This window comes from Elaeis guineensis, chromosome 7 (genome assembly GCF_000442705.2).
Source record: "Elaeis guineensis isolate ETL-2024a chromosome 7, EG11, whole genome shotgun sequence".
Classification (NCBI taxonomy): domain Eukaryota; kingdom Viridiplantae; phylum Streptophyta; class Magnoliopsida; order Arecales; family Arecaceae; genus Elaeis; species Elaeis guineensis.
The window spans coordinates 17,900,272-17,918,182 of NC_025999.2; the positions used below are offsets into that span (position 1 = coordinate 17,900,272).

Below are 17,911 nucleotides of genomic sequence, written 5' to 3' on the forward strand. Positions count from 1 at the left end.
TTTAACGACCACACACTTACCACAAGAATTAGTACACAAATAAGATAATATATCTTAAAATTTCACAGATCCAGGATAAATTGGATGTGCATGCATGCAGGCACGCGCACGCAGGCAGAGAGAGAGAGAGAGAGAGAGAGAGAGAGAGAGAGAGAGAGAGATGAATCATCGGATCGTTATCTTCATATTAATATCTCATGAAATGCCCAGATCTGAAATAAGGAAAGCAAAATGGGTTACACCGTGATGTTAAAAGAAAACTTCACTGCTGTCAGCCTGTCAGTCACCTCTCTCCTCAAAAGAATAATAGATGCACATACTGCAAGTTCCAATTTAATGATACACTACAAAATTTTGCAATGAATATTACAAATTATAAACGGATGTGGAACTGTGGATGATAATTGATAGCCCCCATTTTCGCTTTTATGATTACACACGCCATTGTATCCAATCAAAGCATCTGGGAATATAATAAAACTGTGACAATTTAATGAATAATGCCCTGGCAATCATGAAAAATAATTCCATGAATTTAATATAAATAGCAGGATAAAGTGATTACAAAAAGAAGAAATCAGAAAGCACAATGAGATTACCAAGTTTATACTACTTTTGGTCCAATGTTTCAACACTCATTTAAGGCCAACAACGAATGTTGGCCGATAATAGAGACATGCTATTTTTAGCAGACTATTAAACGAAATTATCAACCGGAAGAAAACCAAAAAGTGTTCTTCTAAGTTTGAAGAAAATAAACTTATTGCTCAAATGATTTTGCTTGCACCTCCACAAAAATAGACCTTTTTTTTATGCTGAATCCTAACATAAAAAGGTTGGATAGGTTTCACACTTCCATTTTACAAATATTCATATTTTTCATGAAATATCTGTATATTTTTGAGAGCCATGACTGGAACAAATCAAGAGTTCATCTTACCATGACTGGAACAAATCATCAGTAGAACCAACATTTCCCAGGCAAAAGGTAATCATTTCTGCAAAAATGGCTTTTGGCATATAAGCAACCGCTGGTGGCTATCACTTTGTGACTCAATAACTCGTGCATCCCAACGAATTTGAGTCACAAGAGCTCTTGCTTTTTCTATCACCTGAACTTTATCATGCAAAACAACCCATCCCTAAACAACACAGTACCAAAATATAAACAAGTTAAGAATAGCTAAAACACAGATTCAAAATTTACCCATATAAAATGGGGGAGAGTTCAATTAATGATCAGAATGCAACATGAATCGAAGATACTAAAGCCTACACTAAACACAAGCATAAGTGTCAAAATGTAATGATAAATAAGAAAATAATATCTACTATTTGGATACATCAAACTGTCTACTGCAAATATTGCACATGTATGATCCATGTGTCAATTAAGGAATATTATTGTCAAATTTTCTATATTTAGGCATCAAGAAAAGGATAAGCAGCCAATGTGAACCAATGTGATGATTTGATTTTTGTCAGACACATGGGAGAGTGGAATAGATTGTCCTGAACTTTCGCTGCACTAAAGAATGAGAGTTATATTGGAAGTAGGCAGACTCATAAATTTACATGTGAACAAACAACTGATCTTTGCAAATTAGGCATAAAATGTGAGAAAATCAACGAGCAAGCCATGTTGAGAAAGAGGAAGTCTACCAAGTCATGCAAAGTGTTATTAAAATGAGGTGATATAAACAAAGGTAAGCAGCATGGCAAGGTTAATGAGAGATTTTCATTAAGTTGCAACTGGTGCAAGGGATTTATTTTTGCAGCAAAGGCACCACATCTTATGACCTGAGAGCATCTCAAAAGAAGTGTAAATAATTATTACTGATGTACCATTGGTTCCTGATGAACTTTTTAAAAGAGGTACTGAGAAGAAGATGCCTCCGATGACTGAAAAAATATCATCACTCTAAGTTCTAAGAGCAAGGCAATGTGCAAAACTACTTTAAAAACTTAAGAAAAAAACTATGGATTAAAACATGAAAAGATGGTTAAAGAAATGTTTTAAATGAGTGATGTGAATGTTAGATCATCATTTCGTATACTTTAGTTAAAAATTCTTTAAGAACAAATCTAAATTTGACATTTATTGATAAATAGCAGTGCAAGCAAGTCAAGCTGCTTGCAAGCTACTCGAGCTCGACTCGACATGGTTATTATCAAGCTCAAGCAGCTCGAAAAGTTTTTCGAGTCGAGCTACTCGACTCCAAAGCTTGCAATCCTTCTCGAGTTTATAAATAGTTTTAACCATATTATTTTATTTATAATATATATATATATAATTAATATATATATTATTAATAGGCTAACGCTCGATTTCGAGCTTGAACTCGAGCTCAAGTATGACTCGGTTGATATCCACATCAAGTTGAGTCGATCTTGAGTTTTGCCTTTTTTTCATCGAGCTAAGCTTGAGCTTGAAATATTAAGGCTCAATCAATCTCAACCGAGTTTTGAGTCCAAGTATTTTGAGTCGAGTCGAGTTTGAGCTTCCAGCTACTCGACTCGGCTCGGCTCGATTGCACCCCTATTGGTAAGGATGTGTATAATGCAGTTACACAATTGGCAGGTTCCACAATTTTCATGTGTATCAAGGAAAAAGAATGCTTCTAATGTTTTGTTAAGTTTATCAAAGAGTTGTTAAGTTTATCAACCTGTGGCATGACTAATGAGTTTAAAGTGGCTGGAGGATTACATCAAGGATCAATACTTAAGGCATTACCAACTTTATATTTGTATGGATCTTGACTTCAAGAAAGAGATAAGCTTCTGGTGTACATATTTGGTGATGATCTAGTCTTAGCAACCAGGCTAAAGCGGGAGCAACTAAATTGGAGACAAACTTTTAAGGGCAAAAATAAGCCAAAAACAAAATGGGGAACAGGCTATCCAACTACAGCACTAGAGCTACTAAATACGAAGCACCTATCATAACTAATAAACAAGATAATAGAGGGCCTATGATAGTTTGGTCATGTAAAATAAAGGATGGTTGGGGTGCCTACATGAAATGAGGGCACAAGCATGTGTTTAAGGAGAAAGTGTAAGGGTTTGGCCTAGATGATTATGTCAAATGAAATGATTTGATAGATTTCATATGGGCTAAATTGGACCACAGACATTGTTATAAACAGTCAATCAAGATCAATTGTATGTAGACGTAGTCCAAGAAGTAATGGCAAGTGGCAAATGCAGGTTAGAAGTGCAGCATAACAGGTAAGGTATTTGAGTTAGTGAAATGCTCACGAAGCCTTCCTTTAGTGCCGTGCTCTATAATTAACATTATGTACTTATCTTAAATGGATGATGCTTTGTCGCCACCACTGCCACTGCTGGCACATTTGTGGACTTATGGTGCTATGCGCCAAGTTATAGTTACCTACTTCACTGTTTTGTCCAATTCATGTTTGATTCCTATTTCTGGTTCATGATTCACAATATGCTCATAGGAAGTTGACGGCTTCATTTATCAAAAGTTTATATATGTTTTTCTTAGCCTATTTTATAGCAACTCTCAATTGCTGTAGAAGTAAACTTGAAATTTATCAATGCTTGTGATTATGAGAAGCAATATATTACGGGCAATGGGAATGTTGTGCAAGTAAATGTAGGAATGAATTAAAGAAAAATAATTTTACCCAAAATTTCCAAATTTCCATCATCAGTTGAACCTAGGCAAAATAAGTCATCATAAATTTGGACCATTAACAATTGAAATATGGCCTATGATTGGGAGACTTAGGTAAATATATGGGATAAACAAGTTAACAAAGAAAAAAAGTAGAAAATGAACTCAGCCATGTATTTCCCCTCTCTAGCCCTCTATCTCTTGGCACGTACACTCTCGCAATTAGGTGCAATACAACATGTTTCAACAACAGCTCTGTAGAACCGAAATCAAAACCTATGCCGGCCGACGGGCAGTGCAGTTTGGTATGCTCCCATACTGGACCACACCAGGCCTAAATTGATATGGCAAAGAAAGCAAAGAAAGAGAATTCGAGAGGAAGAGAGAGGGAGGAGAGAAGGGAGGGAGGCTGGCGGCCATCGAGGCCTCTGAAGATCCACCCTCTTCCAAAGAGATGAGAATAGAGAGAGAAAAAGAGAGGAGGGAGGGAGAGAGAGAGAGGAGGGAGGGAGAGAAATAGGAGGGGGAGGTGGTGGTGGCCGTCGAGGCCCTTGGAAGGCCGGACCCCCCCTCCCTCCCGACCTTTGCTGGGTTGAAACAAGAGCGACTAGCCCCAATTTCATTGTGTTTAATTTTTTTTCGTGATGCACAGTGAAGTCGGCAATTCATCTCTATTTCAACCTAGTAGACGCTGTGGGGGGGAGGGAATTCGGCCATCCGAGGGCCTCGGCAGCCGTTCAACGGCCATCGCCATCCCCCCCCCACCTCCCCCTCCTATTTCTCTCCCTCCCTTTCTCTCTCTCTCTCTATTCTCATCTCTTCAAAGGAAGGCAGAGCTCCGAAGGCCTCGATGGCCCTCCGACGGTCTCAGTGAGCCATTGGCAGCCACCGCTGGCCTTTTCCTCTCCTTCTCTTCCCCTCTCTCTCTTTTCCTCTCTTTCCTTCTTCCTCCCCTCCATTTTTGCCAGTTTTCGAAAACACCTGAACCGCATTGATAGGCCGGCAATATAGTTCGGCATGCCAAGAACCATCCGGTTCGGTACGTCCGAAACCACCCAATTTGGTAAACCATAGTTCAACATAATTTGAACCTAGCATTGCAATGGAAAAGCGTTGCCTTTGACTAAACCAGTTGGCTTGCTGACCAAAAGGAAAAACATCTATAGCCCATTTTGAATAGGCATCAAGTAGACAGCTAATAAGAAGAAGTTACAACTGGACTACTCAAAAACAAATTACAGCCTCTTATTGTCTAAATTTTACCGGTACAATATTCAGGTGAGAAGCTTACTATGTTAAAATTAGAAAATAAAGTAGACTTGATGCAGCAGCCTGATATCTTCCATAAAAAAGCAACTATGAAGAGAGGAATAACTCTACCTCTGGACGCAAAATTCGGTCCATTTCTAATAATAAGGCAGATAGATTGCACTTCTCTACAGTGAGATGATGAGAAAGAAGCCCCATAGCATGAAGCAAATCATATGTTCGGGGATATGTGGGAAAGTGTTCACACCTGCAAAAGAATGAAGAGCACCTCCACATAAGCAATTGTTCCACAAACTGCATCCTGCAACAATATTGTTTATAGCTACAAGTGATATATCAGCATGCAAAAGTTGCTCACCTAGCTAGATCCAGCAAATAAAGAAAATGAAAGATAAGCTTGGAAATCATCACAGTAAAAGTTTTGATTCATCTTATTCTAGATGTATGAAAAAGAAATTAATGTCTTCCTTTATAGATGCTTAGAAACATGATAAGTCTCTCTCTCTCTCTCTCTCTCTCTCTCTCTCTCTCTACGTATCTCTGTCCCCCCCTCCTGCGTGTGTGCATATGTTCAAACATAGATGAGCTTATAATTGGCACGCATGAGCAGCAAGCAAATGCACACGGATATACACACAAGCTCACAAATATGTGTGCGTACAATAACATACAGATAATACATTTGGCCAATAAGCACTTCCTTCAACATGCTAACCAGCAGATCACCAACAACATTCAGAAGATCAGAAGGAAAGCCCATTCCAGTTAGAGGATTTCATATATAGGGTGATTCATGCATGGGTACATGTACCTTAGCACAAGAACCATTTATAATAAGAAACTAGTACTCTACTTAATTCTACCAATATGTGCTGAGTAATCTAGTTAAGAGACTGTCTCTAAAAATATTACCAAGATCCCACAATCCTTTGTTAGTATTCCATCTAATCCAGCTTCTTGGTCTTTAGTTACTTGAATAGGCCAGTTCCATCTCAATCAAATATTTTTCTAAAAATAAAGGATAATCAATCTCTTATCTAATGCAAACATGATCTAGAATTACCATATGAACATTTTATGCGCACCAAAATACACAAAAATGGATGAAAGCTTGACATAATCTAACCCAATTTGTTGTGTATATATATTTTTAAAGCCGTAAGCAGCTTGTCAAAGTGCTCACAGATATTCAAGACATTGTCATTAACATATTCAATTCCTGATCCTTCCATTTGTTACCAGTGTGGTATTTGACATTGTTGGAGCCGAGGGCAAACATAAAATGTCAAATGCAGTTAATATTTTCTCCAAAAAACAATCAAGACGACAGTGCAGTGAACCAAGGCATTTAAGTACTCTACATATAAATATTAACCTAAACAAGGACTGAATGTGCAAAGAGGAGGAGAAGAAAAGTTACCTACCAGTTATGCAAGACACCAGCGAAACCTCGACCGATTATTAGGGGAAGTGTATTACGAACCCCAGTTGGTACAACATTCATCACCCAAACAGTCTTTCCAGCCTCCAAAAGTGCAGCATTTAGTCCTCCAAAGTTAGCATTCATGTCCATTACATTGCGCACCATGTTAAATGGAGGTAATGGATCTTCATCACCTGGCCTCTTTGGATGGTCCGAAAATATCAAGGGTGTAAGCAAAGACCAGTAGTCTTCTACAGCTGTCTCCCATGCATTTGAGTCCTCCATAAGTTCGTCGGGATGAACTTCTGGATAGGGAAACAAGGGTCAATTATTAACTAGGCCAATTTCAATTGCAGTTTGGTACCAGAATATTCTAAGAACATATAAAAGGCTAAGTAGAATGATGAAAATCAAATATTTTAGAACAAATACTTTCCATGAATGCCAAGTTCTTCTAAGTTCCATTGGGAGCCAGAAAGCCAGTTGGATGTGTTTTGTATGGGAACCCACCGTTTGCTGGTAGTTCCACTCAAACATGCAAGGAGGGGTTTATTATATGATTCCGCATCTTCCTCTGTACAGAGAGGTACAGTACCCTGCTTGCTATAATGTAAATGACAGAAATGATGTTACAATTCTTTCTCAACATGAATGGTTTCTAGCTACAGAATTAGAATGACTAGCATAATCACAACAACAACAGCAGCAGCAGCAGCAACTGAAGAAAACTCAGCATTTTCATCCTCACCGAGATGCATAGCAATTGAAATCTGCAGTCTTCTGCCAAATGAAAGTCTCATCTTGCTCTCCTAGTAGACTCCAACAGATTTTCTGGGCAAAATCTTCAATAAATGCAAAGATGATGCTGTTCCTTGCACCAAGTGAACTACCTTGGGCTTTGCCGGTAGGTGATGTCAAGACAAAGTAACCTCCCGGCTTGAGTAGCCGATCAACTTCAATTAGGAAAGCACCATCTGCTTCAAGGGAGTTGATAAGCATTGACATGAGATATGATGCAATCTTCCACTAATTTAACAAATAACTCTCAAGCCTCATGTCAATTATTTTTGGTTGGTTTTATGGATACTCATCAAATTTGGCACATGCAAGCATGACTTTAAAAAAAATGTCATGCTACCATATTGCAGTGTCTTATGTGAATAAGTGGCCCAAATTGGCAAAAAAAATAATTAAAAACACTTTTCTGAAAAAAATAAAGAAAGAAAGAGTAAACATCCAATTCATAATTAGGTGCAATTGATATTAAAGGGCAACAGGATACCAAAGATTAAACAAGTGAACTAAGTCAATTAGGCATGCTAAGGCAGATTGCAGAATTAATAATGCTCAGAATTAACAGAAACAGAACCCCAGTAGCCACTTGAATATAAGAATGGAGGAGAAGAATAGTTTATGATGCTCAAATTTGACTGTATAAATGTGGATTCCTTGATAAACAAAATCATATGGCCCCATCTGATCGGAGAAATTTTCAATGAACATCATGGGACATATTATTCAGTTCCAAAAATTGAGAATGGTCCAGTCTGGTGAGAAATGGAGAATGATTTAATAAAAAAGTTGGAGATATAGCACAAAGTTTTTAAGAACTTGAGATCACAATCACATGCTTTGGTGTCATGAAACTTGAAAAGCGAGTTAAGAAAGTGCAGTAAAAGGGCATGAAGCCAAACATGAACAGGTACGGGAGTAAGAGACATACTTTGCCTTTTAAGGGCCTGTTTGGGTGTCTAGGATTTATAAACTTAAGATAAAATTCATGATGGGATGTAGATTTTGATCCTATAGAATTATACATAAAATCCTATTGGGAGAGAAACCCCATGTAATAAATCCTATCCTACATTTGGATGATAAATTAGGATGTCCTCCTCTTCCCTTCTCTCTCTTCCCCTCCTCTCTCCTTTGCATCTTTTACCAAAATGATAAACTTATCCAAGGTTTTAAATCTCATGGGACGGAGGTGTCCCGGTATCTCCATGGAATAGGAGACCCCACTGTCCCGTCCCGTCCCGATCATGCATCTAGATATATATCCTCCATTTCTCCCCCTTCTTTTTTCTTTTGTTTCTTTTAATTTCCTCCCTTCTTTTCATTAGTTTTCTTTTGCCTTCCTTTCTTTCCTTTTTTTTTTCCTTTCTTTTTGTCATCCCTTCCTTTCTTTCTTTTTTTCCTTTTTTTCTTCTCTATTTTTCCTTTTTCCTTCTTTTCTTCCTTTCATTTTCTTCTCCTTCCCCTTCTTTCTTTCATTTTTCTTCTTCTTTCGTTTCATTTTTTCCTCTTTTTCATCTTTCTTTATTTCCTCTTTCTTCTTCTTTCTTTGTATGGATGGGTTTCGAAGTCTTAACCTCGTCTCGATCCCATTTTCTCATAGGAACAGGATAGAATGGCTGAGATGCCCCCCATCCCACCGGAACATAAAATCTTGAACTTATCATTATAAAAATATCATATTAATTATTATAATTATAAAATAGAAAAAGATAATATATCTTTGTATATGTCTGGAATTTAAAATTAAAACCCATTTAGATTTGGGATGGGTTGGAATTTGCCCCTTGGATATCCACTACTTGAATATGATTATTTTATAAATTTTTATAAAAATATGAAAAATTGAACACCAAATCCTTTGATGGCCTAATGACTATCTTAACCAATAGACCACAATTCTCACTTATTTTAAATTGATTAGTAATATATTTATACCGTTTAAAATAGTTATACGTAAATACCCAACACAAAACCCTAGCCATCATCTAATTTTTCCTATTCAGCCGCTCCAAGCTGCCCACCCGATTGAGACTCCTCGGGATGGAAAAAATATTGGAAAAACTAGGAGGAAAAACAACGAAAACAAAGGAAAGAAAGAAAACAAAGGAAACATAAGACCTTTTCTCACATAGAGTATTTTTTTTCTTTTCGCTTCTTTTTCTTTTTGTTTCATTCTTTTTTCGGAGATTTGTGGGGAAGGAGAGCACGTGAGAGAGATCGGAGGGGTTTCTTAGGTTCCATTTGGGGTTTTTTCTTAAGCATATGGGATTTTGTGAGAGTTGTGGTGGTGTGAGTGGCAGAGGTGGCGACGAGGAGGTTGAGGGTAGGGGCATCAAGGGGGACCTCACGGTGGCTGGTGAAGGTGGAGGGTTGGGGAGAGGGAGAGGAGGAAGCAAAGGATGGCAAGGAAGGAGAGGGGCCAGGAGGGGTAGTTCGAGATAGGGAGGAGGCAGAAGATGGGGAGGGCTGCAATGGGGGACGGGAGGAGAAGATGGCATGGGCGAAAAGGGGCCAGAGATGATGGGGGTGAAAGTAGATCCTAACAATCATTGGAAAATAAAAATGTCCATTGGAGGACTTTTTTCTCCTATAGGATCAGCCACTTTCCATTGTTCTTTTATCACCAAACAATGGCTAGGAAAGGAAATAGGCTTTTTATCCATAGGATCTATTGATCCTATAGGATTTTGGCCAATCCTATCCTTTCCAAGCAGGCCCTAAATTTTTTTTCCTCTTCTTGTATCATTTCATTTATCTATGAAATATGAGGTGGCTTGCCACCATTATACCCAAAAAAAGGACTAAGAGACAAAATATTTCATGACACTGCAGCATGGATTTCATGAGCAAAAAAAAAAACAGACTGAATATATTACTTGGTGTAGAACTCATGCATAAGAATGAAATATATGCACATGGAAAGCAAACAGAACATACCTGTATGCTGTTACAATTTAGAAAAAGTACACTAGCTTTCTATAACAATGAAAAATGCACTGATGTATTCATAATAGCACAGGAGAAGTGATAATAAACAAAAGGAAAATTTTGATGACCACTTTTATTATGTTGTGAATTATGGTATTATTTCAGACCAACAGCAGAAACAAATTCTCTACTGATTAGAAGTTTATGGTGGAAAGAGTGGATTACGATTGGGCAAACAACAGTAGAAGCTTTATAAGTTGCTGTATTGAACGAATTATCTATTCAACTTAAAAAGAGGAAAAGAAGACAATGATTCCAGTACCCTTTTTGTCCCAGATAATTCCACACTGAGCGCAATGGACCATATCAAAAGAGAGTGACGGATATGGAAGTCGCCTTGAAACAAAACTCCCAATTATTGCAGGAAGACCCCTTTCAAGGGTCAGTTGAACTTGACTCCCAAATACCTCATAAGCTGCTATGCAAATAGTCATTAATTTCAGTGAGAATAAATGAGCTCCAAAGCTCCCAAAACCGCATTCCATGTCCAACACCATCCTGATCTGAAATTATCAAAGAGATTTATCTTCTTAAACTTTATCTAAGGAAATAATTATGAGAAAATGTGTTGTTCCTCAGAACAAGAAATAGCTCAATGATGCTGCTTTAACAAAATATGATTTCCAAAAATGAAGAAGGCAACAGCACTTCATGGTGAAAAGAAAAATCAGTTTACCTAAATTTTATTGCATTTTTGGTGCTTCTTTTTGTTTATATAATTTTTAAAGTAGGTTCGACAGTGCAATTTCAAGAATAAATGGTATTAAAGAGTCCTATTTTACGTGCATATTGGGTTGGGCAAGTTATAAAGCAAATAGGATTTGATTTTCAGCTGTTTTGAGCATCATTCTAAATAGGGTAGTGTGGGATTCCAAATTGTCCATTTAAGGAGAGGTTTTGGTGATTAGTTTCTTAGTTATTGAGAGTACCACTTTACTTGTTAAACAAGTTATAGAATATTATAAAAGGGCCTATGAGGATTCCTCATGCAAAGCATGGTATGTGATTTTTTTTTTTTTTTTGAAAGAATAAAGGATTTCTTTAGGTCAGGTTTGACCCTTCCCTCACCCTGCTGCTCTTCCAGATCTCCCTTCTATTACATTTCATAATCTTTTTCCTCCTCTAAACCTCACTTTTCTCTTGCTTCCTATAGAAACATACTGTGATCCAAATTTCTGTTTATAGGACTACTGGATACCCACCAATCTACAAGTTTTCTATAGAAACTTGTTCTTTGGACCTGTACCTCATCTAACAACCAACAATAGAAATCTTATTTTGGCCTTTTGAATGTTGCAAATGCCAAAAACAAATTTTCTGCCTTGTTTTCCATGACAAGACAGGAAGGTGATTTGTTGGCCCAAACCCAGGTCTCCTCCACTCCCTAGGTCCTCCAATGCAATGCAGGCCATCCCCAATTTGTCCTGCATCAGCACTCCTCATGCTGCAACAACATCCAGAACAAGTATAATACATTATGTAGCAGTGAGAGGAAATACCAATGCATGCAACAATAATCCAAAGACAAGTAACGAAGTATTTGAACTTTAAAATGCACAATGACTAAATGGTAACACAGTATTGGTCTAACACAGTTCTGAAAATCAAGTTTGCTCTTCAGCAAGTATTGCATGCAGAAAACAATATGGAGCAACTGTAAGGGCATACAAAGTTATGGCTTTATGTTTATTTTCAAAGAACCTATGTGTGTCTACACCAACATAAAGAAACAATATTCAATATTGTCAGTCCAAAGCCAGTACTGTGATATTTCTATCCATCAAGATTTGTGCCAAAGAATAAGCCATTGCAAATTATCATCTAGTATGTCAGTTTACTGCTCTTCATAATTCTACTTGCATTATGGCCATCATTTTGTATCAAATTCACCATCTTTTATGACCTCGAATTACATAAATGCATATTGAATTTCAAACTGTATTATCATAAAACAACCAGAATATTTTAGCATCTTATTTTTATATGAAGTTTAGAGTAGTTAATGATCTACCATTCTCTGTTCAACTTTGCAACCTGAATTGCCAATTTTTCTGTATTAAGTCAATATAAAACACCTCTTTGTCCTTTTGTCCACAATCTTCATTAACCCAAAAGTAATAATTTACCCAATGGTTTTAGGCAATCTTTTCACCTACCTAAAAAAGGTGGATAGCCTATAAACATAGCTTGCAAAGTTGTCACAAACATATACAAACAATTTCTCCATCATTTCCTCTATCACAATAGTCCTATCTGCATTCTTTCATGCAATCATTTACCTCACCAGTGGCCGCTTGAAAACCCCCTATTTGTACCCTCATCCCACAATCCAGTTGCCAAAAAAATTCTATCTTCGCCTATAATATCCAATCTTTGCTAGAAATGACTCAAAAGTATGCCATGTGTTAGTGCACCATGGTTAGTATGGGGCATACAATACCATATTGATCTGAGACTAAAATGCTCAACCATTAGTAGCAATATCTAGAAATTATTTTCAATACTTCAACTATAAAGGATATAGAAAAATGGAGAGATATAAGACAGAGTACATGGCAAAATGAAGAACAGAGATGCTTCTGCAACTGAACCAAGAGGCAACATTGTATGCCAGTAAGTATAGAAGATAACCAAAAAAGCCAGCAATGTTGTACATGTTAAAATGTCAAGCAATAAAAAGGTATGCACATGGAACAAGTTAATGTGAGCACTTAGGAAGTATTTACACGGTGATACAAGAATAGAATTAAAATTATTACCGCTAAAAGTGACAAAGGATTGGTTGAAACTGTACAATATATAAACATTTACTTTTTAAAAAAATGAAGGATCAGAAGTGATGGTGATTGGACTAATCGCCAAGGAACAGGGAAGACACAAAGATGTCAAATAAAGAGGGAAAGACGAAAGAGAAAATGTATGCAAGTCTTGGGGTGATACAAAATGGAATGCTTTGGAAAGTGAACCTCTTGATATTAAGCATATAGCAAACAAGGCTTCAAAAGATAAACCCTAAGTAGATAGGATAAAATTTGTGGATAGTTGCACATAATCATTAGATTACATGAAGAAGATTAGGCATTTAAATCTTATCAGATTAAATTGCTTCAACTAAAAGACCTCTAGTACTCAATGAAATAGCTTCTTGATGATCAAAAAATGCACCAGTGGACCAAGTTGAGCCCACAAAGACATTGCTACTCCTACCCAGATCACAATAATTTCTAAATATACAAACAACATTATAAAATATCCAAGTCACAAGTAAGAATCCTAGAGATATTCTATCAAGCAAATAATAAAACTGTGAATTATTAACCATAGCAATCAGATGAACCAAATTACTATTTAGTGCATCTTGCTCATTTTCCCAAAAGTAAGCTTTTCCATTTTGAACATTCAGTGTTAACAAACTCTATCCTTCCATACTCAAAATTAATGTGCCCTCGCCCTTCAAACTGAAGAAAAGCTACAGCTTCAGCAGAGCCATTGTAATATCTTCCCATGTTCAAGAAGGATGTTCTGTACCTGATAACATATGATAACCACCATTTGAGCTTTTTTTTTTTTTTTTTTACTTCATAACATAATCTCCTACTTCCCATGTATGTACGCATACAGACATATATACGTACAAACATATCTACTAGATGTATGTATGTGTGTGTGTATGAATGTATTCTTAAACAACTAAGAAACATTGTTTGATTCTGTAGAAGTAGTCTCTGTAGCTAACTTGACAACAACTTTTATTGTTTCTCTGTTATCCACATCAGGAAGGAACCTAACTGAGAATAAAAGCTGAGAGTGAAAGAGGATACACATAATATGGAAGTATTAGAAAGGATCAAAAAGAAAGCAAAATGACTTAGGCGAAAAATCCACCAAATTATCATAATCTTGTCTCACATCTGGAAGATGATGAGTGGATTATGTTTTATGTTGCAGCCAAATAAATCAATGCATAAATATAAAACAAACAGCACATTAACATCAATAGGTCATGCAGGAAAGAATTTTTTTTTTAAAAAAAAATGAAAAACATACACCAGCTTGAAGGAATTCAGAGTCACTTCCTAGGCCTATCATTTCTGCAATTTGACGTGCATAATCTTTGATACCATCAAAAGTCACACCATCCTCAGAGTGGAAGGCAATCTGATTATCCTCCAGGAGCACCATCCTGAAAAGTCGTAACAAAATTATTATACCGTCAGATAAAAGTGGACCAATCAACCATTCCCATATACTCCTTTTATATGTAACAAAGAGTTTCACGATCAATGCTGGTGCATGTAAGTTCATGAAATCCTTCAAAATGTGAGCTGAGACAATAACACAGTTACAGACAATCAAATGGGATTTGCTTGGTTGTTATGGGATTCCTAAACATTTCAGTGATACAAGGACTACCTTTTTTTCATGCTGCCAGAAGAAAGAAACTGATCTTTCGTAATCTTCACATTGCCACTCCATATTACATCCTTACCAGCTGGCCACTGCAAAGGGATCTTGTAATCCTTCGGAGGACGAACCAAACAACCTATGTCAACATCATCCACTTCACAGTGCCTATCAAATTCATCCCCCTCATGAAACCCAGCTAACAGGTTTGCAGAAACATTGTAACAAGGAACATGGTTCTCTCTTTCTTTCCCACATAACTGAAGCTCCCCCAATGGAGTTATCCCAAGGGAGAGTGCCTGTATCTCTACAAGATCACTTATTGTTTGCTCCCTTAACCTCCTGTAATTCCTATATATGTAAGGTACTGGCGATTGACCTACAGAATTCCAGGTAGCTGGATATGGTGAGCTTAAAACAGTGATTAATGCAATAACAATGATGAAGTAAAGAAGCAACGAATTCAATGATGGCCATCGGCCAAAGTTGACAAAGTGTCTGTCAGCCCAGGGTTTTCTCTTGTCCATAACCAACAGGGCTTACAGTGCTACTTTAATAACTGAAATCAGGCCCACAAGCAAAGTTCCTGTCCTCTAAACCTAAATCTCGGTAAATACTGAATTAAAGCAGTCAGAAATGACATCAGATTCGAAGCTTCACACGGTTGACAATCAGAACAATTCTTACTCCACAAGCAGATTCTGCCAGAAAAACAGATACTTTTCGCTGATACCGACACCTAATACGAGATGTAAACTATAAAGTGGAGTGCAAATACAGAACACAAAAGGCACAAATGGCAATCAGGTCATACAACCAATTGTTGAAATTCTAAGCTCAAATCAGGTCCCATTCAACTTTCATAGCATATAATCCTCAAAACTGTACAGCACTTAACTAAAATCAGGCCAGAAGGGGGCATTCAAATTCCACATTGTGAATAGAATATTAAGAAACAAGATTGAAGCACGATAAGGCCAGATCTCCAGATAAAGAACAGAAGATCAGGAAATCCATCCAAACGGTAACCAAACAGCAATATCACCAGCAGGATCGAAGCAAACCCGCAGCCAGATCACCGCCTCTCTCAGAGTAAACCAACCCTACCACCCTGATCAACCTCCCACGCCATCAAGAACCGAATCTCCCAGCAATCCCCGACAACCATCTTCCTTATCGGCGAAGAAACACGATCAGTCAAAACAAAAACAGCAAATCCCACTCACCAGAGCACCAAATCTCGACATTCCGTCGATCTCCGACATCAAACGCGACGATCTCTTCCGTCCGAAGCATCAAATCGATCTCAGATCCGATCAAACTACGAATGCGGTAGCTTTTTTCTTCAGGAAAAGCTCAATCAGAAGTCCAAATCTAGGGTTTTCCACGCTCCCTTCTCGCCTTCGGAGAGAAAGAGGACAATGAGAAACGGTTATATTCCAACGGACCGCAGATCGACCCCTTGCGTTCCCCGCAGCGAAGGAATAAGATAGAGAGTAGGAGGTTGTTGTGGGTTTGGGGATTGGCAAGAGAGCCTTTTATAGGACGACATCTGTGGGCCCCGCGCTCGAAGACCGAAATCATTTTTTCCAGATCCCATAGGAATAATCATACTCTACTAACAATAATGATGACGGTATTGGTGGATCGCCGGCCCGCTTTAGGTTACGTTGGACCCCCAGCCCCGGGGCGCTGCCGGCCACTCGATTGAACCGTTCATCCCCTTTGATCTGATTAAACTTTACTGAATCCATCCAGGCTTGTTCAGTTAACGGTGATGATGCGGTTAATGGTGTCGGTTCTTAAATCGGGTTGGCGTTGCAGGTGTTGAGATGCTCCTTGAGAACGTTTTAGGGTAAGGCCACCTGGACAACAAGGGGCACGTTGTCGCGTGAGAGGAGACGGACTTTTCATGGCGAACCGAACGGAATCCAACATCCATATTGAGGTCGCTTTCCATGAATGGGTGTGAGGCGTCCACAGCGTGTGAAAGTTGTGACAGATTGTGTGGATCAGACCTTTCACTTTGATGGTCCATTTGAGTTTTTCTTCTCTTTTTTTTATTTTTATAAAACTTAATAATTCAAATACCGGACCTAGCAATATTATATATTAAAAAAATGATGCATAATGCCACAAATATTTTTGCTCTTTCTGATACATGGTTGAAGGCATTGCTTGTGTTATGGTCAAAAATTCATGACCCGAACGGATCGTTCTCCACTCCTATATATATATATATATATATATATCGTTTGCTTTAATGGCCAACATTATAGCACAGGATCTTATAATTTTATCTTTTAAAAAATATATCGAGATATTTCATCCTATATAAGCTAGTGTTCCTCTTGACTTATAACTAATATGAGACTAATGATATAGTCTCAACAGCTTGCATAAAAATCTATGATAACACATATCCATTAGATTGGCTTACAAAATCAATCTGTAAGATTGTGGTATACTTATTAGAGCATTCATTACAAAGTCACCTTGAGCTTCCTGACCTGCTGGTCAATCTATAGTTCAATTGCCTTCACAAGAGATGTATATTGCTTTAGACCATTTCCATTGCAGGACACTCTTGATTATTGCATTGGAGTGGCTCCAATTCACAGAATCTGTATTTAACCATAAAATAATTGTTGAAGAATCACCTTCAACCCATAATTGTGATGCCTGAAGCTTGAAGATTGGACACCATAACCCTACTCAAGTTGCAACCATCTGAAAATAGGGTACAAAACATGGGGAGGTCAGAGCCATGCCCTCAGCCCACAACACTCGAGCGATGGGGTCTCTGATTATGAAACCTACTGTTGCTTGAGATCCCCTAGCAGTTCATTAAAGTTAATTTTTAAGACAGCAAGGGGAGGGGGAAGCCAGCTCACTGCCCATCAAAAATTTGGGTCAGAAAATTTAGTAAAAAAGCCGCCCCAAGACCTTTGACTATGTTTTGATAAAATCATGTGCATAACTAGAAACCACATCCTCCACGTAACAGTATGAATTTCTTACCAGTTGAGTTCGAGTAACAGCCACATTCTGAAATAGATGCTCATTTCTTGTTGTCCATAATTGCTATGCAATGTAAGCCATTAGAGATCTTAGCCTGCTCTCCTATTTGGATTTTGGCTAATATTATCACGCCCTTGACCTTAGATCGCAAGCTAGAAGTCATAGATATTGCCATATACTCATAAAGAACTTTCTACACGAGTATGCAAGGCATCTGGTCATGATATCATAAAGAAAACAACAGAATAAATTCAACAAATTAAGTCCAAAATTTAACTAATTGAAATCAACTTTAATATCTCATAAAGTCCAACATTATTCAAAAAAAATTGCATCAAACCTTACTAAAATTTTTCAGTCTAAATAAAGAT

At 37.6% G+C, this 17,911-nt stretch overlaps 1 protein-coding gene across 1 annotated transcript; it reads right to left on the reverse strand.

The window, feature by feature from the left end:
• Window positions 1–161: 161 nt before the first annotated feature.
• LOC105060445 (probable methyltransferase PMT5) lies at window positions 162–16,049 on the reverse strand. Its single transcript, XM_073260718.1, has 9 exons — window positions 14,529–16,049; window positions 14,163–14,298; window positions 10,378–10,618; window positions 7,081–7,306; window positions 6,769–6,935; window positions 6,334–6,637; window positions 5,021–5,210; window positions 941–1,142; window positions 162–505 (listed from the first exon to the last, which is right to left on the reverse strand). The coding sequence occupies exons 1-8, from the start codon at window positions 15,044–15,046 to the stop codon at window positions 993–995; spliced, it is 1,932 nt and encodes a 643-aa protein (XP_073116819.1). The 5' UTR covers window positions 15,047–16,049; the 3' UTR covers window positions 162–505; window positions 941–992.
• Window positions 16,050–17,911: the final 1,862 nt, after the last annotated feature.